This window comes from Stegodyphus dumicola, chromosome 7 (genome assembly GCF_044657685.1).
Source record: "Stegodyphus dumicola isolate Sdum_Otavi_A_Nest chromosome 7, ASM4465768v1".
NCBI classification, from domain to species: domain Eukaryota; kingdom Metazoa; phylum Arthropoda; class Arachnida; order Araneae; family Eresidae; genus Stegodyphus; species Stegodyphus dumicola.
The window spans coordinates 100,278,141-100,304,120 of record NC_140774.1 but is presented as its reverse complement, the minus strand read 5'-3'; the positions used below and the strand labels follow the sequence as shown (position 1 = coordinate 100,304,120).

The following is a 25,980-nucleotide window of genomic DNA, read 5'->3' as shown; positions in this document are numbered from 1 at the left end:
TTACCGTTCGTCTGCTCGCCTGCATATAGATCCCAGTCGAACTCCCAGTTTACTGCAATTTTATCCCCTCGGCTACCTGCTAGTTGTCCTCGGATATCGGCAAAATACAATAACGAGCTGCTTGAATCAGAACTAGCATGCTATTTATTAGATATTATATGCAAGCTTTATTCTTCTTTACAACGCCAGCTTATATCTTGTATTTAAGCCAGAGATAACCCAAAGTAATAAATTCTACCGCTATGTAGTAAACGTTTTCAGTTTTACGTATGTTTTATCCCAATAAATGGCTCTAATATCCTGAGATCACAAGCGCATTTTTTTCTTTACTTCAGTTTTGCATGGTAAGCCAAAGACTGCAGTAATTTATATTATAACATTTTGTATTATTTCTTTTATATAACAGAAGTTAATGCCGTATATTATTATAAAATACTAGAAAGCCCGGCGGTCATACGAAATGACCGCTTTTCTAGGTATTATAAACTATATTTAAAATGATTTGTGCACAGGTGTCTGCTAATTCAAACTGAATTACTCGGTGCAGGCGGCGAGGACGGCCCTTTGCTTACTGTCCCACGGGGTTTCCCTCTTCTACTTGCTTAAAGTAGAGTGCAATGAAGGAAACTACTGGCGGTACATTTCTTGAGAGCCACCGCTAGCTCAATAAATAAAGGTGATTTAAATAATAAAATGTTAATTCACATATCAAAGATCTCTTTGTACACAACATTTCTTGTCAAGATCTTTCCATCATTTTTAAGCTTGCCTTGCAGAGCACCATCAATTATTTTTAATTTTACGTCCGTTCTTTCACGAACTCTTGAACAGGCAATATAAAGTTGACCGTGTCCAAATGCAGGCTCAGGTAAAAAAATGCCAACGCGCTTAAGCGTTTGGCCCTGAGACTTATTGATGGTCATAGCAAAGGCAAGTTTTACAGAAAATTGTCTACGTCTCAATTGAAACGCAAACCTGTGCCGTGGCAACTTCACCCCATTGGCTAGTGCAGTTACGCAAGCAACCAATAAACTATCGGCGACAAACAGACACTTAAGCCGCATATAATAAAGATATTTATTTATTCCATTTTATTTGTTTTTTCATCGTTGCCGGTTTTTGCCGGTTGCATATTTCCGAATTCTATTATATATAGATGTTAAATTTATTTATTAAATGTTCAATGCACGTGCTCTTGCATTTTTAATTTTTTCGGCTTAGCTTTCTCATAATATTCGTTCCGCGCTGCACTGCACGGGGAAAAAAAAAATTTACAGTTGTGAGCAACCAATAAACTATCGGCGACAAACACTTAAGCCGCTTATATATAGATATAGATATATAGAATATATGGTAAATACATCAGCTTTATGTATATTTATATGAAAAAATACAAAAAGGTTGCTCTGCAGAAAATTTAGTTGATGGATAGGATAAAAGAAGCAGGCTTGCTAAAATTTTTATTTAATAAAATAATATTTACATGAAATAATGATAATGAAAATAAAATTTAATATTTCTATGCTTTTTCTAGTGTTTTATCTTTACTAATGAATCCTAGGAATATTTTAGAGACCGTTAATGTAAAAATAATGTTTTACTTACGAAATTGCTGAAGATCGATGCATTCGGATTTCGTTTCACACATCTTTCCCCAAACATAAAACACGAACACCACAACAACGAGACAACATGCCATGGTTAGCCATATTAAGTTCAGCAAGTACACTATAGCCATGCACTGAAACAGAAAATATAATAATAAAACATGAAAAAAAGCCATAGGAAGCTTTAGAAGGACTTATAAAAATGCAGCATTTTGTTGAGCATATTAGCAATAACAATGCGAACGTAATAATTTATTTACTCTTTAGTTACAATGATGTATAACTGAGAAAAATATAAACCATTTAACTCCGTAAATAGGTATATATTCAATTATAAAGATTTATGTCCTCCTTATAATTTAATTTACTAGTTTAAATTTACATAGGCTATTAATAATCTTTCATCTTCATCTGATCTCCTTCCTCTTCTTAAACATTATATCAAGTTTTACACTGCATTCTGCAAAATCTGCCTTTTTAAAGATTTCAAATATTCAATTTTATTATGGTACTGTAGCTTTTTGCAAGAAGTTGTACTCTGCTTTAGAGTCTGTCTAACTTAACATATGAAAAGATAAAACTGGTATTAAACTGGAATTTTTACAAAGCGAAAAAAATCAGAATCTTCTTGTATAATTATTATTTAAATATACATGATACGTAGACTCATATAAATCGGAAAGATTTCGAAACTTGTAAATCGAACGTTAATTTTTTTTTAAAAAAGGTAACAGTCTCTGTTAGTATCTAATATAAACAAAACTTAACTTTTAAATAAATTTTAAAAAAGAAATAAACATATAGACGATGATATTCTGTATATTGCTACAGAATTTTCTTATTATTTTTAAGTTTTATCTCGAGTTAGTCGCAATAACGAAGGGTCTCCAGTTTTTTGAAAATGTATACTAACTCTGATTTCCTTTTTGAGGTAAAAAATCCTCGAAGTTCAAAGTAAATGAGCCCTTCATTTTTTAAATCCGTCCTTGCAAACAATAATGTACAGAAATATGTACAAAGTACATAATATATAATAAATAAATGTTATTTATTGATAATACTAATGGTGAAAATGTTAATGAATCTTCTAGCTATCTCTTGCTTACGAAAACATTAGTAAGAATTATATTTTTAAACGGCTGATAAGCATTGTATTGCAATAATAAAAATTCTATGGTGCGGTCGACTGGAAACAGAAACATTAGTCAAAAGCTAAATTGTTCTTTTGAAGCAAAAGAGGTTCACTTATATGAGAAGAAAAACGAAATCGAATTTCAAGAAGTTCCAAGAAAAAGTTATTCAAAACCTTTGGATTTAAAAAAGGGGGAAGAGCTTTGTGGATCAGTTCTTTACAGTCTTTGATTGTGAATGCTGTTACTTCAAGTTTATATTTTACACTGAACTGATGAGAGATTTCGTTGATTTTATTACTGTTCTTGAAACGATTGCTTGTAAAAGAACGCAAACGCAATTAAGTTGCTTAAACAAAGTACTGCTTTATTTAAACAGCTTATTTACGTATCCATGTAATTAATTTCTTTCTGAGTAGAAAGCAGAGCCACTGAAACATTTTAAATAAGGAAACCAAAAAATATTGTATATCTTTCACTAAAAGAATAAACGTTTCATTACGTTCACGCCATTATTGATAAATTACTCTCAATAAAATTAGTTTATGCAGAACGGGCCACGGGAATCTGACGATTTTAAGATTGAAACAGTACTACAAAAGTATGTAATCACTTAAATACTTATTTATTTACTTATATTATACATATCGTTATGATATACAATGCTATTAATTCTAAAAGTGCATATTTCTCTCCTCAACCTTTATTATTATTATTATTTGAACAAAACGTTTTATAATGCTATTGTTGACGTCGTTTTTTGTCTTCCTGATCTGAGATGGTCTTGATCTGGTCCATGAATTTATCATGGGCAAGCGGATGGTAGTGCTAGTCGTTAGCTAAGATCTTAGGCGTCTTATAAGTGACAGTTCGACTTTTGCCCAGGTCTATCCCATTTTTTGATGGATAATGGATCGGATTATCCATCAAATGGGTAATGGAATTCAAGAGATTATAATAATAATGGATCTCGGATAATGGAACCGGAGAGACTCCTACCTTTCTTTTCCTACCACTAACATCTAGAGGGACTTTCGATTTATCAGTATATTAAAAGCCTCCCATGCCGCAACGACAGTAGGCATTAGAAATATCCATGCCTTTTCCGTGATTAAACTCAAGCCTAATGCTATAGCAAATCGCACCGCTAGCCATCATACTGAGCTTAATTTTCTCCACAGAATTTGCTTATTTATTGAGTTGGCAAGCTATTTGTTTTAGACTGGCAAAACTGTTGTAGATCATGGAAGGCTATGGTTCTAGCAAGATGGATCGATATGACACATTGGCAAAGAAGCAATGAATGTGCTTCAGCGAATGTTTCCTTGTCATGTTATTTTTAAAGAAGACCACGCTCCTCGGGCGGCACATTCTCCAGACTTATCGTATGAGATTAAATTCTCTCGGGCTGTTTGGAGTCTCAAGTATATAAGTTAACACAGTAACATTAACAAATTCAAGATTTGAGTCCTACTGATATTGAATTTGAGTCGATGTTGATTGATATTAGCTATATCAGTCAACATCGTCCAAAGAGCGATATAATAACAATGTGAATACATGACAGAATGAAAGAGTGTTGCCCATATGACCCAGAACATTTGAGCGATGTGTCGTTCAAAAATAGCAGTCTGAAGAAAGAAATAGTATTGTTATATATAAATGGTCTACTGTTGAATAAGCAAATGTTTGAGTTACATTTCATAGCATTGGTTTCTATCTCCAAATCTGCAGATTTCGATGACCCATTAACAATATATTAATTAGAATTATTAAGATAATAAATAATATTAATATTTACTATTTTTCTTTCCGATATTAGTCATCTAAGTACTTAATCAGACTCCTTAATTAACTAACTAACTGCTAATTTTTAAAAGATATTGGACGTCCACAAGATATTGGATGGATTACAATGCCAGCAGTTCTGCGTAAAGCTAAAGCACTAAGTGGGTCGAAAAGAAAACGGGACAGAAGTTCTTAACGCTTAACCAAGGGTTACAACGTCAGACATTCACTTCTACTCGGACGTACGCCTGCCTAGATCTCCAAGTTTGGTTTCATTAGCGTCTGAAGAACTCAACGTCATAAATGCATCGGCTTCATAATATTATATTATATCATATGGGATGCAATTTATAATTATTTTCGTCTTAGGGGTACGCAATCGAAAACATTTGGAGATCGCTGGTCTAAGCAAGCAGGAGTGCAGGCTTCTTCTACTCAGGATCATACCGTTAACTATCTTTCTCATTTCAACATTTTAACCTATTCGCTTGCCATAAAATTTACATATATATTTAGACTGAGCTAATATGCTATGAAACAAAGCATAAAGGAAGAAATCAACATTAAACACTTATTTTTAGTAAAATTTAAATCAAAAGTTACTATGTCTATTTAAATTCTTATGAATATAACAAGGGAGTTTAATGTACCACTACATTATAACGGAAAGAGCTACGGTATCATCATTAATGGTTACGGACAGACAAATGCTTAATTATTTTTTACAGATTTCACAAACCGTATATTGCCTGCCTATCGTGGCCTGGCAAATAACTGCCATATTATCTAATACTCAGTCTATCGTTTTCCACTCCACCTTGAGTGATAACTATATAGTTTCATTTCTAATTATCTCACGAAATAGGCAGCATAACCTCAGATGCCTAGCCCTTAATGTAATTCAAGAAGAACAAGTTATGTAGCATTACGTCTAGTGATCAAGGCTATTAGGCAGGATATAGCGAGGTGTCATGGTATCCATCTGTCCTTCTCACACAGATAGACACACACAGTATTTTGAAAGTAGAGTGCAGCTTCACTATACCTTTCCCAAGATTTAATTGAGTTCAAAGTATCAGGTGGACATGGCAGTTTGAATAAAGATGGGCCGAACTGCACGGCACGATTTAAATTTGCCTGACACGAAAGCGATTCATCAAGAATCTGTAGAACTAAAAATTTTAAATATTTAAATACTGGAATTTTTTTCTTTTAACTATCATTAACAGCGTAACTCTATACCTTTCAGCTAAAATGTAGTTCTACAGTAAATCGGCTCACCAGAAACCGAGCATAAAATCGCTGAACAGTGGTAGCTGGATCCGGGTTCAAATCCCGGGTGAATGGGGTGGCTGCATGGGCGATTTCGAAGTTTTCCTCATGTGTAACGTAAATGCGACCCAGCTTCTCTTATAAAGGCCCCCACGAAGACATACCTTCATTAGGCATATGGCTATACCATAATCAAGCAAACCAAACTAAGCTACAGTAAAAAAATAACTAACTATTTTTTCATAATTGCATTGTGACAATATATCAGTTTCTCATTGTAAAATATTCTCATTGTAAAATATTCACATTGTAAAATATTCATTATGTTTATTATTTTCTATTTTCCATCAAGGAAAAAAAAGAAGCTACTACAGTTAATGTTTGAGGCATTATCAGCAGCAATTTTCGAATTGCGACTTCCAGAAAGAGTCTGTAAAAAATGAATTATCTTGTACATTTATATATCTTTTTTTTAATAAATTATTCACAAAGGTTGTACTAAATCAAATAATAAATAAAACTTTCCGACATGTTTACACATGTTGTTATTTTAAATAAACTACCAATATAATTGTATAAAATGCAATAATTAACTTTTATACGAGTAATAATTAACTTTTTAACTCGTATTAAATAACTTCTGTTGAATTATATTGTTATTTTAAATATATTACTGATCAAATTGTATTAAATACTAAAATAAATATAAATTTATATTAAATGCCTTCTATTACGACAATGAATCAATTGCTGATTTATCTTTACCGTAGTCAGTTTCGTTTACTCGGATGTTTTAAACATTTGGCAACAAATTGCACTTTCATGAGCCCGAATTTTGCCAATGACGTTTTCTATCGCTAAGGGAGGTATAGAAATCAAGTACGAAACTACTATGATTCACATTTTACTTTTAATTAAAACTACAAAATTCGTGGAAATTTCTCAAGGTTTCAATAATTACTTCTAAAATAAAAAAACATAGATATATGTTGTTGAAATTATATATCTAACGAGAACATTTACAGATTCAAATAGCATTCAATCATTATAATTACCAAAGCAGATGAAATCCGTCCTCCAGCGCGTGACTTCCAGCCTCCATATATCTTTGATCTCGTTGCTCCCGTGGAAAATATCCCGATAATCAGAAGTGTGAATGCCAGAATGCCCATAAAGGCACCGACGATAATGAATATGAGCCGTAGATAATTTAACCTAGAAATAGATAATTTACAGTGTAATTTAAAATAGTAATAACAAACTAAGCAAGCGTTTCCCAACAAGATTCCTCAAAATTCTAAAACTGCGTGGAAAATCGCTAGATGTTTACTCATAAAATTTAGCAAATAGATTAATCATACGTAAATATATGTAAATATCGTATTTAATATTTATTTAGAAATTCCCTGACATAACTATTGTTTTAAGATTCCATACGAGCAAAACGTTTGAGAAACACTGAGTTAATAAATGTACTATTTCAAGTAATGTAACAGGTTTATATTAGATACGTCATTGATTTCTACCAAAAAATTTTAATATTTGTTCATTTGCAGTGAATAATTTGGTATGAATGTAGAAGCATATTAAATCACTGGAGGCAAGAAACTCGTATCACGCAAATAGGTACGAAATTTTTTATTCTTGAACAAGACTTTTCCATGATTGAAAACTTTTCGTGTACAGCAAGCTTAATGTGGAAAAATGCCTAATCACTGGTATGTGAAGTTTTCTATATACCATTTATACAGGGTGAGTTAAAAATTAGTGACAAATTTATAAGACGTACAGATGTACTGCATTATTTTCAGGTGCTTAGATGGGTGGGAGTAGAGCATTATTCAAATAAGAAAATGTCTCTGACGTAATCCTTTGTCAGAAGAAATCTACAAATATAATAAGAGATTACAGAGCGAAAATAACTACATTGTGCGAAGAGGCACTCATTTGTTTACAGTTTCAAATAGCAGTACTATGATCTTCAGTTAACTTCTGTTCGCATGTAGAAGTGTGCGGAATGATGACAGAAACACGAAAGAGCTTCAACAATCCGCATTTCCGAATATCTGGCATTCTGATTATCTGGACCACTTGATCGTCATTTTAGGCCAAATAAAATTAAACTTTTAATTTATCTTCGTATTTTTAATTTTTTGTTGATTGAAATAAGCATAAAAGTATAATATACTACAGAATATATTTTAAGAAACCATTAAATTAATTTAAAAATTAATTAGAAATTATTATACAATTTAATTACGCAAATTATATAATTAAATTTACTACGTATTGATTTAATTTCAGTTATTAGGCGATGCGTTTTGTTTTGAGCATAATTGTTAGCGCTCTTGACTGCTGTAGTGTTGGGCTTGGGTTCGAATCCTGGAGAAGTCTTAGATATTTTAAGTGTATACTGTTTGTGTGGCTATGAGAACACTTAAAAATTGGTGACCTTGTAAGGATCTTAAGTTTTACTAACGTTTATTTTATTTTAAATCTTTACTATCACTTCTTATTTTCTACTTCCGGCCAGAATTAAAAGCTTTAACTTATTTATGCAAAATTTGTCTGGCGAACGCCAAGTACTTAAGTTGTGGCTTTTTGCCAAGCGAGAGAGAGGAAGGAGTTAGTCGAAGCAGGCCGCTTACCTTAGCAGTTTTACTCGGTTGCTGGTTGCCTTCCAGGCCAGAGGTTTAATCCTCGTGATAATTTTAAACGTAGTGTTAACAGTTCTCTGTACTACATACGGCTTCCTGTTAATATACGGCCAATCTTCCACGTAGGCCTTTGTTTATTATTCCAAAGTTAAGTTAGAGTTTAGTTAAATATTTTTATATTCTTACGTTCAGACCACAAGTAGTTGGTCTCTGTATTCCGAAGTGCGGAAATTATTGTAAAGAGTGAAAAAAAGGGTTTCGTATACCCTTCCTGTGTATCTTGTCTACTTCCCACATTTATTGAACATAGCTTTAGTAAGCTCCCTGTTCCGAGTCAGGGTCTTTCAATGTTCCCCAAGCAAGTAAGGAGAAACATTGAACCTGATAACCTTAAAATCAACTCAAGTTTGGTAGTAATGGAATAGAAGTGATAGACCTTCGGATTTGTCTCCCACAGTGTTCTCCAACAAAATTGGGACGGAACTTCCCAGTTCTCGAAGGTGTAAAATCGATTGCCCTCTGTGGTGCACTTTGGAAAACGATCTCGGTGATGAAACAGTTAAATGACCAATGTGGGGGGGGGGGGGTATTTGCCATAATGAATGCATTAAGTTGCTAGTGTCCGGCCGTAATGAATGCATGAAGTTGCTAGTGTCCAGACATAATGAATGCATTAAGTTGCTAGTGTTCAGCCATAATGAATGCATTAAATTGCTAGTGTCCACCCATAATGAATGCATTTAGTTGCTAGTGTCCAGACATTTGAAACAACAATACAGTAAAAGCAACTGCTTACATTTTATAATAAAAATAATATCTGTACCTAATTGTAGGGTGTACCTAAATTAATTGCAGGGTTTATCTAAATAAATATCTGCTTCGTTGTTTTAGTTTAGTTGAAATATAAATGAACTGTACAATTACACAATTAAAAAAGAATTTAGTTTTCTAATTTCGCAGTAAATAGTGCGTTTTTATTTTGTTTTGCAGAAAAATTCTTTCCTTTAAATATATGAACTTCGTTGAAGTAAAATACTAAAAACGAAAAAAGAAAGTTATCTTGCTTGCATTATAGTCAAGATATATTTGGTTTACTGAAAAATAAATATGCTGGGATTTAGTATTCGAAGTTCGGGTATCAGACTACTGTTCTTTCTAATCTGCTTGGTGAACATGACGTGTCCTGATTAGACAGTGAGTCTGACAACAAACTGTGTCTTATGGAGTGTGTAAGAGACAAGATGGGAAGGGTTTAATTGCCTTTTATTCTCCACGATATTACAGGCGCTCCCGCACTTCAGGATACGAAGACCAACCACTTGTGGTCTAAACGTAAAAATAAAGAACTACTGACTAACTAAATTTTAAATAAAAGCTAACTTTGAATACTTTACACAAATGACTAAGACTGGCCTTTTAAATTATTACGTATGTACTACGCAAACTGCGGAAAAGTACAATACGTCTTTAGTTTTCGAGAGGAATAAAACCTCTGGCCTTAAAAGCAGACAGCAACTGACGGCAAGCTCGAGTGAAATGCAGTGGCAAGACGGCTCACTTTCTCTCCATCTAACTCTGCTCTTGGCAAAAAGCCACAACTTATATACTTAAGCGTTAGCAAGTACAATTTGCATAAGCAAGTTAACGCGTTTATTCTAGCCGGAAGTGGAAAATAAGAGATGATAGTAAAATTTTAAATAAAACAAACGTTAGTAATACTTAAGACCCTTACACGGGTATCAGGTCAAACAACTTAAAGTCACGGTCAACTCGTCACCAATTCAATGTCCCTTCGCAAAATGTGACGCACGTACTTTATTACATTATATTCAGGTGCTTCTGCTTATTCAGGATAAATTCGAAGATTTTTCTGCGAAACCTGCATCATTCTAACTCTTTACACGCTTAAGTAATCAGTGAAATTTTGGCTCCCGCTATGGATTTGCGGGTAGCTGTGTCTACATAAAATCCTATTCTAATTTAACGAAACGCTAGGAAGTGGCAATAAAATTCGTAAATCGAGTTTAGTTAAAACAGAGGACATGAAATAAACACACAAAATATGCAATAAAACGCAAAACAAAATACATAGCTATAAAAATCTTGGTAAAGTGAGCAAAGGATAAATGCAATAAGCAGCAAAATATAACACTGGAATTTTTTTTAAATGCAACAAATTACTTTTTTTTTTTTTTTTTTTTTGAAGTCTCGGTTGTTTCAAAGATATCCTTTCCCAAATCCTTCATCAATTTTTTAGAAAGCGTTAAGTACTCCATTTTTTTTTCATTTAAAACTTTGTTAGGAATATTTTGTTATCTCTGAAATCTTCTCGGAAGTATGTCTACTGTAGTGAATGCTAAATCAAATTATTATTTACTCCGTAAAGCGTGCTGCAAATCTTCGTGATGTACTCTTGTTTCCATATGATGCCAATTAAAACTTGTAGGCATTTTATAGCAAATATCTATGGAGATCTTCGGCAAATATATTTTATTTGTTTAATTATTCAATCTGCGTGGTGTCTGAATTATGTCTGACTTTAGAGCAATCAAATCTATATTGGTGACCCAATTCAGTACCATAAACATGATTTGCATGGTTTTTAACCGTTCGTCTTAAAACTTGTTTCATCTTCATTGTGTTGTACTTTAGAATTCTATAAATTATAGTCGGTAGATATATTAACTGAAAATTTGTAGATCCGTTACATTTTATTCTACTCTTCGACAATATCATCTTTACAGGCTATAGCAATCAAATGCGTTTACTGCAAGCTGATAAAAATCTGGCTTTTTTTAAGGCAGTTCTTGATAGCGTTTGATGTAACTTCTTTCCAGGAAACTCGGGCAGTATTCATTTAACAACAAATTTAGCTTACTTTCAAGAAAAATTCTTTTCAAAATTGTATTTTATTTTATTTATTTATTTATTTATTTACTTTTTTTTTTTTTTTTTTTTTTTTTTTTTTGCCAGTTTGTCAGATTAAGATAAAATAGGCAAAATACTTGTTAAATCGAGGTGTTTATTTTGAGGGGGTCAACATTTAGTAAGGAGACAAGTGCGTAAAAAAGCTTCAAACCCAGTATGAAATAAAATAACCACTGATGAGAAAACATTATGTTATAAGATTTATTATAAGAAATGGCTTCCCTTAAAAATTCATTGATATGTTGTAGGACTAAATTCGTGTAAAACAGAAGCTGACAAAAACAACATTCTAATTTCTTCGCCTTCAGTATATAAACCTAATAAATATATAAATCTTGTAAATATTAACTTTTGGCATGCGTAGATAGCTGCTGGATTCTTCCTTAGAACTCCTTTTTGGGTATCCTAGTTATCTCTGGTTACGCCTTCTGAATCTCTTCAGTTTTATTACAACAATGATCTTTGAGGTGACATTTCACTTTAGTGAAGAGAAAATAGCCTGCAGGTGCCAAGTCTAGTGAATAAAACGGTGACTAAAAATTGTGACGCTTTTGTTCGCTAGAAACAACTTAAATTGGATGGAATTGTGGTCCGTTGTTGTGCAACAGAGATCAGTTACTGGATTAAGTGTTTTCAGGCCTAAACGAGCTGCATTGTCTTCAGAAGTCGATCCATTAAGGACCGTTCCCACTGGGATTTATCTGAGCTAACAGAGTGTCGACTAGCTCCGAGTGTCTGCAGTTCAGATTTTTCATCTTGCTGCTCTATGGGAAAAAACTGATTTTGGAGATGGGTCGGCTACGTCAGTTGTGCTCGTTAGCACAGATAAACCCCAGTGGGAACGGCCCTTTACATTTTCATAAAATATTGAGTTCAACGTCTGTCCTTCAGAAATTCCTTGTGAATTATCCCCTTTAAGTGAAAAAGATCACCTACAATGCTCTTTACTAGAAATTTCGGAAATCGTAGCTTCTTTAAAGGGCCGTTCAGACTAAAGTTTATCTGAGCTGACGGAGTCATTTCTATGTGTGCTCCGCTATGCCTGCAGTTCAGATTTTTTCAATTTTTACCATCTTTAGATGGATATGAAATTAAATAGGATGCCCTTATCAGGGTATGATAACTATGTATTGGTAAAGGCCCTTATTAGGGCCGAATACCAATCAAAGAGGAACAGGATAAGGATAAAGATATCACCTCGCTGAGCTATGGAAAAAAACTGGTTTTGGAGATGGATTGGCTAAATCAGTTGTCTCCGTAAGCTCAGATAAACCCCAGTCTGCGCAACCCTTTCAATCTTTTCCAGTTCAAGCAAATGATCGCTATTTTGTCTCATTATAAACAAAGTAGCAAATTTCGTCTCCAGTCACGATCAAGATTAATGTCCGTCATTTAGATCTCATGAAATGCAGAAATTCGATCTCCTTTCCATTATGCAAAGAGTGAGAAACAAAACCACAGCAAATTTTTCTTTATACAAAATCCCCCCTACAATTTAACGAGCATTAGCTATCACTTTATATATTGATTAGCTATCAGACTGAAGGATACAGGTGACGATTCTTCAATAAAAACTATCGAACTTTAATGATATTCCCATCTGTTCGAAATTGTGAATGGCGACCATTTATTTTATGGGTTCATCATCAATACGTTAGCGTGCATTGTCCATATCAACGAAAAATATCGGATCCTGTTAATGCTTGATCCTCGTATGGTTTACGTACCATTTCAGATGTTTCTATTGCTTTTTTTTTTCCCCTTCGCAGCGAAAGTTTCGTGTTATTCTTTGCTCAACCTTCGAATTCATGACAGCAGGTGTTTACTGAATTAAAAAAAACGATTAACCGCATAGAAAAGTCTATTCGTACACATACGAAGTTATGGACCAAAATTCTGCATCAGCGTAAGCAGTCTGTATTTTTATGAAAAATAAATTGAGATATCATTATAAGTGCTACTAGTTATCGTTTGGCAAATTAAATGGAATGTTTAAAAATTAGTTCTAAAGCTTTATGTATGCATTTTGTATATCTGCTAGCTGAAAAATAATTTTCTGCATTAATTTTAATACTTCTTTTTTTATTACCATCGCGTAAATAATGTAAAAGAATCATAACATTAAATATAAAGTTGATATAGCTAATATAATTTACAGTATCCATTTTAACAAACATCAGTATTCATCTTCATGTTGCGTGCATTAGATCACACTTATAAAGGCGCTGAAAAAAATTACAATTGGGTCATTTGGTAAGATCTTCATAAATGATCAAATAAATTACAATTAATTATTTAAAAATGCATACATAAAGCGTTTCAGCTATTTTATATTTAAGAATAAATATTATGGCATAACTTAGATATCAGTATAAATACCATTCTAAATTGTAGGTAAAAATATCGTCAAACATCTGCAGCGTAAGACGTACAGCTGGATACAGACATATCAGAAACGTTAAAACACCCGCACAGCAGAGAATTGTAGCAATAAATGTACCGTAAGGCACTCTGGTCATACACTTTGCGCAGCAACCTGAAAATCAATAAAAGAGAATTTATTAGTAACAAATAATAAATAAAAAACTATAATTACAAAATCGCATTTTTCTTTTACGAATCTCTCTTATAATGCCAGAATGATGAAGAATTAGTTGTATTTAATGTAATTATGTTTCTAGTTTAATATTCAAAAAGTAATTTCAGTAGTGTGAATAGAACATTACATTTTGGTTGGCTGATTAACTCATTAACGCAAAACACATAAAGGCAATCTGACTAAAGTAGAGAAGGTTTCGTGCAGAGCTTTCTAAGGAAACATGTAGCGCATTAATAGTATTACACACACGAAAAACAAAGAAGCTCCGTACAACCAGTCCTTTTTCCGGAATTTAAAGCCACTAAATATAGCGGTCTTTTAGCCACTCAGCCGTTGAAAGGCTGACCTAAAATAATGAATAACAGAAGTTAATTTTTTATTGATAAAAGATTAATTACTGACATTTTAGAAAATGTAATCAGACGCACTACTTTCGTTCTCAACATATAACAGCGGTTATAAGATGAAACACTTTGACTGAACCCAGCAACTAATTATTCATTTAAGAGTAATTAATCCTCCAGTAATTAGATGATAATTTTGAGTTTCAATTATAATTTAGAAAGAAGACTTTCTTGCTTTCATTTAGGTGATTTAGCAGTAAAAACCTGATTTTATAAAATAAAAACATGAACTTGTGGGGAAAAGTTTTTAATTTCAAAATTACTAATAAAAAATCGATTAGCTTTATTTAAACGCTCAATGCAATTTTTATAAAAGTGTTATATATTTTTTTCCTGTCTAAGAATGAATGTAAGAATTCATGAAAAATATTAAGTAAAAACTAAGATATTAGATTAAGATTATTATTATATAAACTAAAATTATTATTGTTAAGACGTCATAAGCTTTACTGAGTGTCTTTGCAAATTTTCTTAATTTGCTTTCATTTAGGTGATTTAGCAGTAAAGACCTGATTTTATAAAATAAAAACATGAACTTGAAAAAAAAAAAGGTTTTAATTTCAAAATTACTAATAAAAAATCGATTAGCTTTATTTAAACTCTCAATGGAATTTTTATAAAAGTGTTATATATTTTTTTTTCCTGTCTAGGAATGAATGGAAGAATTCATGAAAAATATTAAGTAAAAACTCAGATATTAGATTAAGATTATTATTGTATTATTGTTAAGACGTCAAAAGCTTTACTGAATGTCTTTGCAAATTTGCAAAGCCCGGTGATACCAAAGGATTTAAAATAATAAGTATACTTTTTAAGATAAATTTGTAATCTAAAATAAATATTTATCAAAAATTAGAAAAATATTGATGAAAAATGATTAGGAAAACATCCTGGAGTTTTCTGCACATAGCCTAACAATATGTGCCATGAATGATTTGAGCATGTTTCCCATCACGAAAAAGTGGTCAGTCCTTTTTGCCTTTCTTTCAAGAGATAAAAACATTCCGTAGAAAATTTATGTTTCTTGGAGTATCAGGCTCATTCAAAGGATGTAGAGAGTTAATAGATACATCATCAAAGGCTCATTCAAAGTACGTAGAGTGTTAATAGATGCATCATTAAAGGCTCATTCAAAGGATGTAGAGTGTTAATAGATGCATCATTAAAAACTCATTCAAAGGATGTATCAGGCCCATTCAAAGGATGTAGAATGTTAATAGATGCATCATCAAAGGCTCATTCAATGGATGTAGAATGTTAATAGACGCATCATCAAAGGATATATCAAAGGATGTATCAGGCTCATTAAAAGGATGTAGAGTGCAAATTTGGGTTTATTTTGAAAAGACTATTGCTAAGGCTGAAGAACAAAAACTACTAACAATTTGATTTTTTTTTTTTTTTTTTTTTTTTTTTTTTTTTTTTTTTTAATTTGACACTGGCCTAAATGTACACTCCTTTTAGATGCCAAACAGAAAGACGAAGCTTTTAGAAATCTTATTTCTGTTTGGGGTGATAACCATAGTGACCAAGTTTGTTGAGTCTATTAGGTTTTTCGATGCAGAAAACGGAAAAAATCAGCAATGCCCTCGCCGGCATTCGAGCTCCAGACCTTCCGATTGCGAGCCAGGTGTGCTTCCAATTACAGCACGAAAGCACCGTGAAAGGAAGGAAAAAATTCCTAATGAGTTCAGTGTCAATGGCTCTATCATTCTTAGACTAGCTATGTAGCGTGCCAACAAACGGCAGCACAGTACTGTACTAGCAGCTATACTGACCTTCAATCTTGATAAGGCAGCGTGCCAGGAAACATTTTTGTGGTAGTCTGCGATTGCATCATGGATAGATAGGTAAAACAAGAAGCGAACATGAAATTTTGCGTTTAATTGGGCAAATCGGTCAAAAAGCATTTAATATGCTTCGGAAATGAGTCACGCGCATTGTTTCGAAACCTACAGGCATTGCAAAGGCAGAAGAACGTCCCTTGAAGACGACAAGCGATCTAGATCTTTTACGAACATCAACTACTAGAGCAGTAAATGAATAAAAAAATACCAGAAAATGGCTAGTATAAAATTTTATGCCTGAACTCTCATATAACTTCCTGCAATTTACAGTTAATGGCTCAAAATAATTATAATTAATGGTTTAAGGTATTCTCAATCCATATTGTAATATAGTCCATTTAACGCATACCCAATTTATGGTTCAACGTATTGCCAATTCATGGTTCAACATACGAGTATTACCAAATAATGGTTCAGCCAGAGCACCAAATAATGGTTCAATGTTTCACCACCTTTGGGTTGCAACTTTTTCAGCACCATAATTTGGTGAAACCTTAAACCAAATTTTTAATAGAGTAAATGTTGGTGGACGATAATTCATCACTACCAGGATTTGGCGAGTGGATCCTGTAATCCACAGTCGCCCTTTAAAACGGGGAGTAATAAGGCATTTCATCCCTCCTTTCCGAATGCCTTTGGGGTGTAATTGGAAGCATTCTCCACGGAGAGAGGTCCAGGATTCGAGTCCCGGAGAGGGTACCGCGCATTTTTCACGTCTTCTGCCCCCCAAAAAAACTCCTAATGCCTCTACATATTAATTAATAACAGACAGATTAAATATGAAAGATTAATATCTTACGTTTTCCCGAATGGCAAAAGACTCGAATGAAAAGTGAAACAACGCAAAATCTTGTTCGGAGACAAATAACCCTTTTTGGCTAGAAAAACCTCATATAATTAAAACGAAATGGATTCTGACCACCATATGCTTATATTCTTAGCTAACACCTGACTACTTTTAAGCAGAAACTAGGCCTACTAGTTAAGATCTTAAAAACGACAAACCCAAGTGGAAGGGGAAAAGTTGTTACAATACTGTTTTTTCCATAGTAAATTAGAGCTAAGTGAAGAACTGTGCGTTTATCAAAGAAACGTTTTAGTTATTAAAGACATAGCTATGGATCTATTTCATTGTTTTCTTCATATACGAAGGCTTGCAATAAATAATTCTCTGTAGTAGAAGTAATTGTTATTTTGCCAGGATCTGAAATCCGCTTACTGAAAACGACAAATATCTCTAATATACGGTAATTAAATTTCGATGTGTTAAAAAAAAAGAAAATGTAATATACATTGATCTTGTGCTAAATAGCTGAACGGTAAATAAAACCGTTTAGTACTTTTTAATATTTCTATTTAATAAAGTCTCTTTATTTCCCTCACAGAATTCAGTTTTGTCATTATAATTGATTAATTCGTAAATTAGAGGAAAATATTAACAATTTTATAGAAAATTACAGTCAAATTAACAGGAAATGATAAAAATGCTGCAATTCTTATCACAACAGTTGCGTGATGAAATTACTATCGAGTCTAAAATTTTACAGTGTTTATCTCTGCGTGAAAAACAAAGTACGATAAGCTCAGCTCCAACATTTAATATATTCGAGATGTTTCAGGTGTGAGCACCATTTCAGGTGTGAGCGTGAATTTTGTAAAGAGAATTATTTAATCTCCTGATCCCATTAAACTATATGATAAATTACTTTTCCACTTTTAATTCATTAATGACTTTATCAATTTTAATTACAACGTATTTTATAAAAACTTCATTTTTTTTAATTGTGATAAGAAACAAACTAATTTTTCAAGAAAGTAAATGAAATTCTTGGGTCTTAAATGTTGCTCATTTACATTTTTATGACAGTAGTAAAGTTGTGCATGTCAGAAATAAAATTGAATATAAGTACAGGCACATATAAGCATATGCACACTCAAGTTGAAAATCTATAGTTTTAGTATCTTGGTATGCTCCCACTTTACACGTTAGAGAAGAAACGGTGCTTGGACTGTAAAGCATAATCATGTGTAAAAGAAGGGAATTAACTGGAAACAGATATAATAGGGATAACTACATTTTATCTATCAAGACAGCAAAGTTGATGACCTTCGGAATTTTCACTCGAGGTGTTTCACCTGGAAGTTACTTAAGCAGGAAAGTGCATTGAACGTTATCTAATGATAAACACTCCATTTAGAATGCTGGACTTATCCATTTTTTTTAGCGTCTTTGCTCAAGTTCCAAACGACTTCTCATCCGAGCGCTAAGCGAAAGCTTAATATCTAGGATAAATGACACTTGGAGCTCAAGACTGTAGAAGAAGGAATGACTGTATCACTTAGGTATGGATTTTCAGCAGCAGTATATGTAACAGGTATTGTAAGATATATCAACAAATAGATCTGCTACCATAAGAATTTTTAAATCTACCAATACTTCGGGAAATTTTTAATTATTTTTTCTTCAGCGTATCAACGAAATAGTTTTGGAAAATAATACTGACATGGAGAAATACAGATGCAAAGCGAATTAAAGCAGCGTTAACAAAATTTTAAACTAACTATGCCAGCCAGATACTTTCCAATAGAAAAAAAAAAGGGGGGATGTCAATTTTTATTTATTCCACTTGCAGCAAGTAGTCCATAAAGCAATTATTAATTGAGAAACCAATTTTAAAAAAGCCTACTATTATACATGAATTTTAATTTGTATTGTAATTTATAAAATTAATATTTAAATAGAAATAGTCTCGTTTAAAATGGTTTTGCTGTATTATGTCAGTACTATAACGCGTCCAGTGGAGTAATGTTAAAAGAAGAGACACTATGAACAGAACGCAGCAAATGTTAAAGCATTTGTTCAGTATATATCAGATTCTAGAGATCTAATTGCACTGTAAGCTGAAATCAATATCCTTATCAGACGACTGAAAAGAGAGTATCCTCCAATCTGAATTAAGATGATGAAGTCCTACGAAGGTTAAATTAACTTTTTTATTAACTCTTTCAGTTTAACAAAAGGCACCACTTGTGCTTAGAAAACAAAATTCCGCCACTTGTGGGTATGTAAAACAACATAAAGAAAAAATTTGATGTTTACACCACATGACTTCCTTGTACGGAATATTAAATTAAACGCATTTTTTTCTTGCATTTCGTTTAAACTTATTGGATTTAATTAAATCTACTACGCCGACAGCGCATAAACCACAATGGAATAAATGCATTCTTTAACATTCACTCTATTTGTTTACTATAGCGACACTCTGGCGCTAGGTTCACTTAACAGTATTATATTTAGTTCATATTATAACTCAGAATGCACAAAATTTATATCATTTAAAGAATTATCTAATCGCTGCCACATGTTCTATTCAAATACTATAATAAAGCTAGAACGATGTATAAAAGAAATTAAGCAAACAAAATAAAAAAGAAACAGTTTTTCACAGATGATTGAGTATTTCTCATTCAATTAATTCAGTTCTCACTTCGCGACAAAAACACATAAAAACTCAAAATATATGTATTAAAAATTACTAATTATTAAAAATTAAATTATTAAAAATGAAGTAAATCTTAAACACTTATTTCCTCGAAAAAAGTCCAGAAAGGATTAAGCATGATTTAATTCGCATAATAAATGAAGGCGTTATCTTTGTTGCTGCGAAGCTACCTTTCTCTAGCATGGCAACAAATCCACTACTCTGCTGTTTCAAATCTAAAGAAGCGATGGCCGCCATCAAAAACATTATTAGGCTTAGCGGCATTTAAACAACTTTAAAATTGTTGATAATTCTAAAAATATTGTATACAGATTTACTAAAGGCATAAAAACCTTAACCGAAGATAAGAACAACATAATTCAGTCATTTTTAAAGCAAAAAAATGTACAATTTACAAACATATAAGAGTAAAGAAACTGAGATCACTGAGCCGGGTAACAGATAGGATATATATACTATAAATATATTTATATACGTTTGGCGCGACCGATTGCAACCAAAATACGAGGTGCATATTTACATGTTATAGTAGTACCATATACAAAATTTCAACGTTCTGAGGCTCCTCGTTTTCTTGTTATGCGAGATACATAAGTACGTACTTCGTTCGTACTACGTTCGTACAGACGCCACGAAAAATTCTATTCAGAATTCATTTTAAAGCAGTTTTATAATTTTTTTGGAGGAAAAGAGTCTTTTATTCTGCCTTTACGTACAGATATCACACAAAAACTTCGTTAAATTGCATTCGAAAGCGGTCAAAATGGATATTTTCGTTGAAATATGCTGCCTGAAACTTTTCGCGATTACAATACTTCCTTTTTACTTCGTACAAGGAAGTAAATTGAGCCAAAATGTTCTGCTTAAGCTGCTCAGTTAATTAATGGACTGCTTTTAAAGTCGATTAGCGAAATAGCTAAAGTCGGAATAATCGTTGATAGAGCTGGTAACCGAACGAAACCTGCAAACGAAGCTCGCAAAATCTTTGTCTCTGAAACATTGAAATCCTCGGCTTAAATACTCCCACAACTAATTTGCATTCTAATAAGGATTACGGAAACGTGTACTAGTAAAGTTTGAACTCTTTAGTTAATTAATATAAAATCCTTACACTATAAGAACAATAAGCTTATAAAATTCCTGCACCTCTAACATAAATCTATATAATTTATTGTTATGCAATGATCTCACTTAACCAGTTGTCCATGGGTTCTTTATATACTCGCGCGTGTTGGGCACAAAAGTTTATGTAATTATGGCTACATTTTTCTACGTGCAATCGTTCATAATCGCACATGACACATCAAGATCAATTGATAGGTGCTGCTATATCTGGAAACATTCTTCGGAAATCATACTCGGACAGTGAATATTGTACGGAATTAAATACATTCTTCTTGTGTGTCCTATGACATAGTGATTAACAAATCCAACAAGAAGTCTCGGGTTCAATTCCTAGTGACAGAATTTTTCATTTTCTGTGGTTTCTTTTCCTCAGAATCTATTAGCTCTACAGTAGTGGCTGAAAAATATGATAGACAACAATTTTTCAACACCTAATCGCCGGGTTGAGTTTAATTTCCTCTTCCCAGTTGCATTTTAAATGGAGAAAAGAACATTACCTAACTTTGATATCCCTAAACAAAAACAGAATAAACATAAAATAACTGTAATTTCCTTACAGCATGAATATCTCATATTATATACCCTCTTCAGAGAATAAAAACGCACCTAAACAAGGAATTAAATTCTTCAGATTTTGGAACTAACTACATGCTTCAATTAAAAAACTCTGCGTTAAACCTACAAATATTTTCCACCTTTAAGTCTGCAAGAAAATTTAAAGCTGTAGAATAACAAAGATAAGTTTCCCAGTTAGATAGATTCAAAGAGGGGTTCTTTGCCAAAATGAACTTCGAATTCAATTCTCACCTGTACTCCAGTTAGAAAACGAATACGCTTAAAATGAAAGTTTTTTTTTTTTTTTAATTTTTTTATTTTATTCAAGATAAGGGGAAAAAAACCGTTACACTCAATTTCAATGGGAGTAGAGTCTTTTCTGTCTCTTATCTTGTTGCTTTGGAAAATATTTTCCTATTATCGTTTTTTTTTCCGCCAAAAAAGGTATGTAAACTGCTTATCGCCATAGCTTATTGACCATAAATCAAACTGTCTTGTTTGCATGCTTAATCTATTATGGCGAAGTACATTGGAAGTTTCAGACTTGCACTAATTCAAACATTATTGATGATTCTAAAATGAGGGTACACACATTTACACTGCATCACGATTTTGCAAAGATTTTGCTTGACTTCTTTATAAAATAAAGATCCTAGACTTAATTTTCAAAATCTTATTTAAGCCGAAGAAAATTAAGTAGGCTATAGTCTATTAAAAGAATTTACATTTTGGACATTAATACATTCAGTTGTATTGACTGGTAAATACCAGAAGCATAACAAAAAGTAGCCTATTTGGTAAGCTGGATTTAATTTTAAAATGAAACACAGTAAATTATTATTATTTAATTGGACAATTTTAATGATTTATAAAGTAGTCACGTTGAGATTAATTACGAAAAATGCTACCGGCCAACAGCCGTCGCGGCTAGAAAAAGCCTTCTAAAATTTGATCAAAAAGGTCAGGCTATGCTTCAATTTCAGTAATATCGCATTGGATTTCTGTTTTGAGTTCAAAAATTATTTGTGGTTTGTAAGCATATACATTAAACTTTACAAAACTCCGAACAAAAAAATTGCAGGGCGTCAAGTCGCAAGATATGAGCGGCCATTTTTTTAATGTCAGCATTTCTGGAAATCACGCGACTAGGAAAACTTTGCCTTAACAAATCGAGATTCGTATCGTCCAACTAATCACTAAAAAAATTCGGTATCACATCTGCATATCCCACTCCATTTACAGTTAAAGCTTGTTATTTACAGTTAATGTTCATTCTCAGAAAATGTAATGTGTTTAACAATAACAATACGTTGTTATTTTGCATAGCGATCTATTTTTATGAAACTCAAAGATTTCAAATAACAAATGCCAAACATTAAGGTTGCCAACTTAAATATAAAAAATTATTAGAATTTTAAATCTGGCATACCGGATGAGTCACGCTTTATTTTAGCCTAAATAAGTTCTAATCTTCAATAATTCACAGTTTTTTTAATGTAAAGCTATAAAATACATAGTTTAATAAACTATAAGAATAAAAACAAGTACGCATTTTACAATAAAAACTATCATATTTAAGTATCATCCCTTTCTTTTCTCTTTGCTGTACGTATATAGTACTCCTTACGCTGGTAAAGAGATTTAGCCTTTTTAGAGCAAAATGTAAATGATTTAGCCGTAACATATCACTACATTTCCTGATATCAACTCGATGGAATCACTCGTTCTGCTTCTTGTGGTGGTTCATCATCCACTTTCATAAGAACATACTTTTTTTAATATACGGTATTAGCGTTAGTTGTTAAATGCTGTTTCAATTAAGTGATACTAAAACAAGTAAAGAAAACTTAAAAGACATTTTTATCAATCGGAATATGTTCTTCAAAATTTTGTCCCATATAAATGCTACTTCAGTTATAAATGAAACTTCATTGCCTGGAATTATTACTAATGTTATTGAGATCTGTTATTGAATGTTACGAAATATTGCTGTTATTGAAATTTTACGAAATATTGCTATTGTTATTGAAATCTTACGAATATGAAATATGAGCAGTAGTTTGACAGAATAAAGTCGTTACATGTAGAAAATGCATCTAACGGCTGAAGATAAACACACTGTGACGAATGTTGGCATCTCTTAATTAGTCAAATCCCATTTTTCGCTTTTTTTTTTTTTTTTTGCAAATATATATAATGATCTATTTTCTAATTAATACCAAGAATTATTATGAGTTTCAAAGCAGTGTACTAATTTGTTTTACTTTTAAAGAGCCGACTTAAATCTAATGCTGCCGTCCTTTTATGCAGGCTTGAGAATTTAATACTTGTGTAGACAATGCTTAGAACGTTATGAAATCTAAAACTGGGCATTATAATGAATAATACGCGAATCAGATGGCACAGTAACATAGTTTAACAAAACAATTGTCCTGATGCTTTCTAAATCTAGTATATATTTACACTGCTTTGTAATACTGACCATTTCAAAATTATGTTAGAAGTTAATTTTTAGTACAAAGGAGCTTTGTCACTGAAGGACTATTGTTTTCGTTTTGCGATTTTGCGTTGATTCACTATAAACGGCGAATCACTTTTCAAACCGCTGCCACCAAATGTTAGAGTCCTGCATTATATTTGAAGAAATTAAATAATGAAAAATCTGCATAAATGTATGCATATTTCTCGCATTGTGATAAAACAACAGGTCTTAGAGCCATCGAATTTTGAATGACGTAATCCTCCTACGAATATGGGCATGCGAAAGACCAAATTTGAAATTTGGAATTTGCTTTATTATCGATTTCATATTTTGTAAAACTTAAAGAATTTTTGAGTAACAAACTCAACGATTTAAAAGCGAGCAATGGCAACATTCTACCGGGGGGGGGGACTTTTTATCTCCAGCGCGTGAAAGTGTGTATCGAAAACTCTAAAGATATGCTCCTTTTAAAAATATTTTGCGACATTGCTACTGAACTGAATTTTATGGCTTAAGTGAAAAGAACATGATATTTAATAAATAAAGGTAACACACAAAACGTTAAAAAAACGCCCCTTTGGACGTACTTTAAAATCTGAAACCTTCCAAATTTTTTTTTTCGTTTTGTATTTTAATATATATATTCAGTTGTTATTCATTTGATATTAAATAGTTGTTTTTATTTCCTTATTTCTTTTTTACCTTCATTTATTGAAATTTTAAATATTTTTCTTGCGTATTTCGAATTATTTGTGGTTTATGTTTAATGGTGGTATAATTACACGCCCGATTGTGCATCGTGTTGAAGTGAAAATTCTTGAACTATGCAAATAGCAAAAGCATAATCAGAGATAACATCCATTAATGTCCTTTCGGTCTTATTTTGGAAACATATTTTGGAATATTAGAAAGATGATGTCTCGCAAGCAGAGAAGCGCTAAAAATATTTTCCCGTAAATTCTAACAGTCATTTTCGATTTTCGAAGATATGAGTACTTTACGAAAACCGGCAACTCAGTTTAGCTTAGATTTTCGTCAGCGGTGAAATAAAATCGTGGAGGTAAGACGTGAAAACCACGCTTACTCCATGGATTAAATCGATCCGTAAAAGCAAAGCCTAAAATTATTTTGATTCGGCAAGTCAGTAGCTAAAATTAAATCGCAATATTTATTCAATTAATTTATGGATATTTGGTTAGTATAGCGAATTATCGTCTATTTAAGTAGCGAAACTTATGTGAAGTTATTTGAATTTCACCACTAATTTCACTCGTTTGTAGTCATTAGATTTGTCGAAGCAAGAAACATGAAAAATATGCATTACCTTCGCTAGGATTTGAACTCCAGACCTCCAAACTGTTCGCCGGATGTGCTTCCAGTTACACCGTGATGACATATGGTACGGAGAACACACTCTTTACATTTTTCTCCACTTAAATGGAGACTGGAGAAGAAAGGGAATCCAATCTCCAAATTTTGCTGGTGACGAATTATCGTCCATCACATTTTAGTTCGTTTGCATCTTGTACAACATTAGATATTTCTCGGACAATAAAACAAAGAAAATCAACAATGCCTTTCCCGGGATTCGAATTTGGTTTCCAATTACATCACGAAGTCACGTGGTAAGTAGGGAGAAAATTCCTTGCAAGTTAAGGAAATCATTAATCTTAGCTTAGAGATCGAATTTGTAATTAACTTGTACCTTGTTATCTACAGCGTTGAGAATTTTCAACTATAGGTGATATTGCATTTTAGAGAATGAATCTGGGAAAATTGTACTTCAAGGAAATCTGAGAGCTGTTTTAGTATTTTCGAACTGTATTTCGCAACGTTTCCTTGGTTTGTATTAAATATTATCGCTTTAATCTATAATAAAGAATCAACATTTCTCATCAAAATAATTTTATATATACGGCTAGTAAACAGAAATAACACTGTTAAATGTCGGTTGCTCAGCTTGATACGAGAGCTTAAGCGTTGTTTATGTGAGACATTTTTCTTATTTTTCATACAAATTAATTTAAATTTAAATTTCTGACTTTTAATGATTAGTATTTTATCAAAAAATTGTACATAT

At 32.4% G+C, this 25,980-nt stretch overlaps 1 protein-coding gene across 1 annotated transcript in view; it reads right to left on the bottom strand.

Moving 5' to 3' along the window:
• The window catches only part of LOC118200804 (neuronal membrane glycoprotein M6-a-like), a 109,916-nt gene that overhangs the window by 22,202 nt on the left and 61,734 nt on the right, over nt 1-25,980 (bottom strand). The window contains exons 2-4 of the mRNA XM_035372767.2: nt 13,762-13,918; nt 6,853-7,012; nt 1,606-1,741 (exon numbers count right to left, since the gene is read on the bottom strand). Coding sequence (XP_035228658.1) covers nt 1,606-1,741; nt 6,853-7,012; nt 13,762-13,918 — 453 coding nt within the window. The remainder of the gene's footprint in view (nt 1-1,605; nt 1,742-6,852; nt 7,013-13,761; nt 13,919-25,980) is intronic.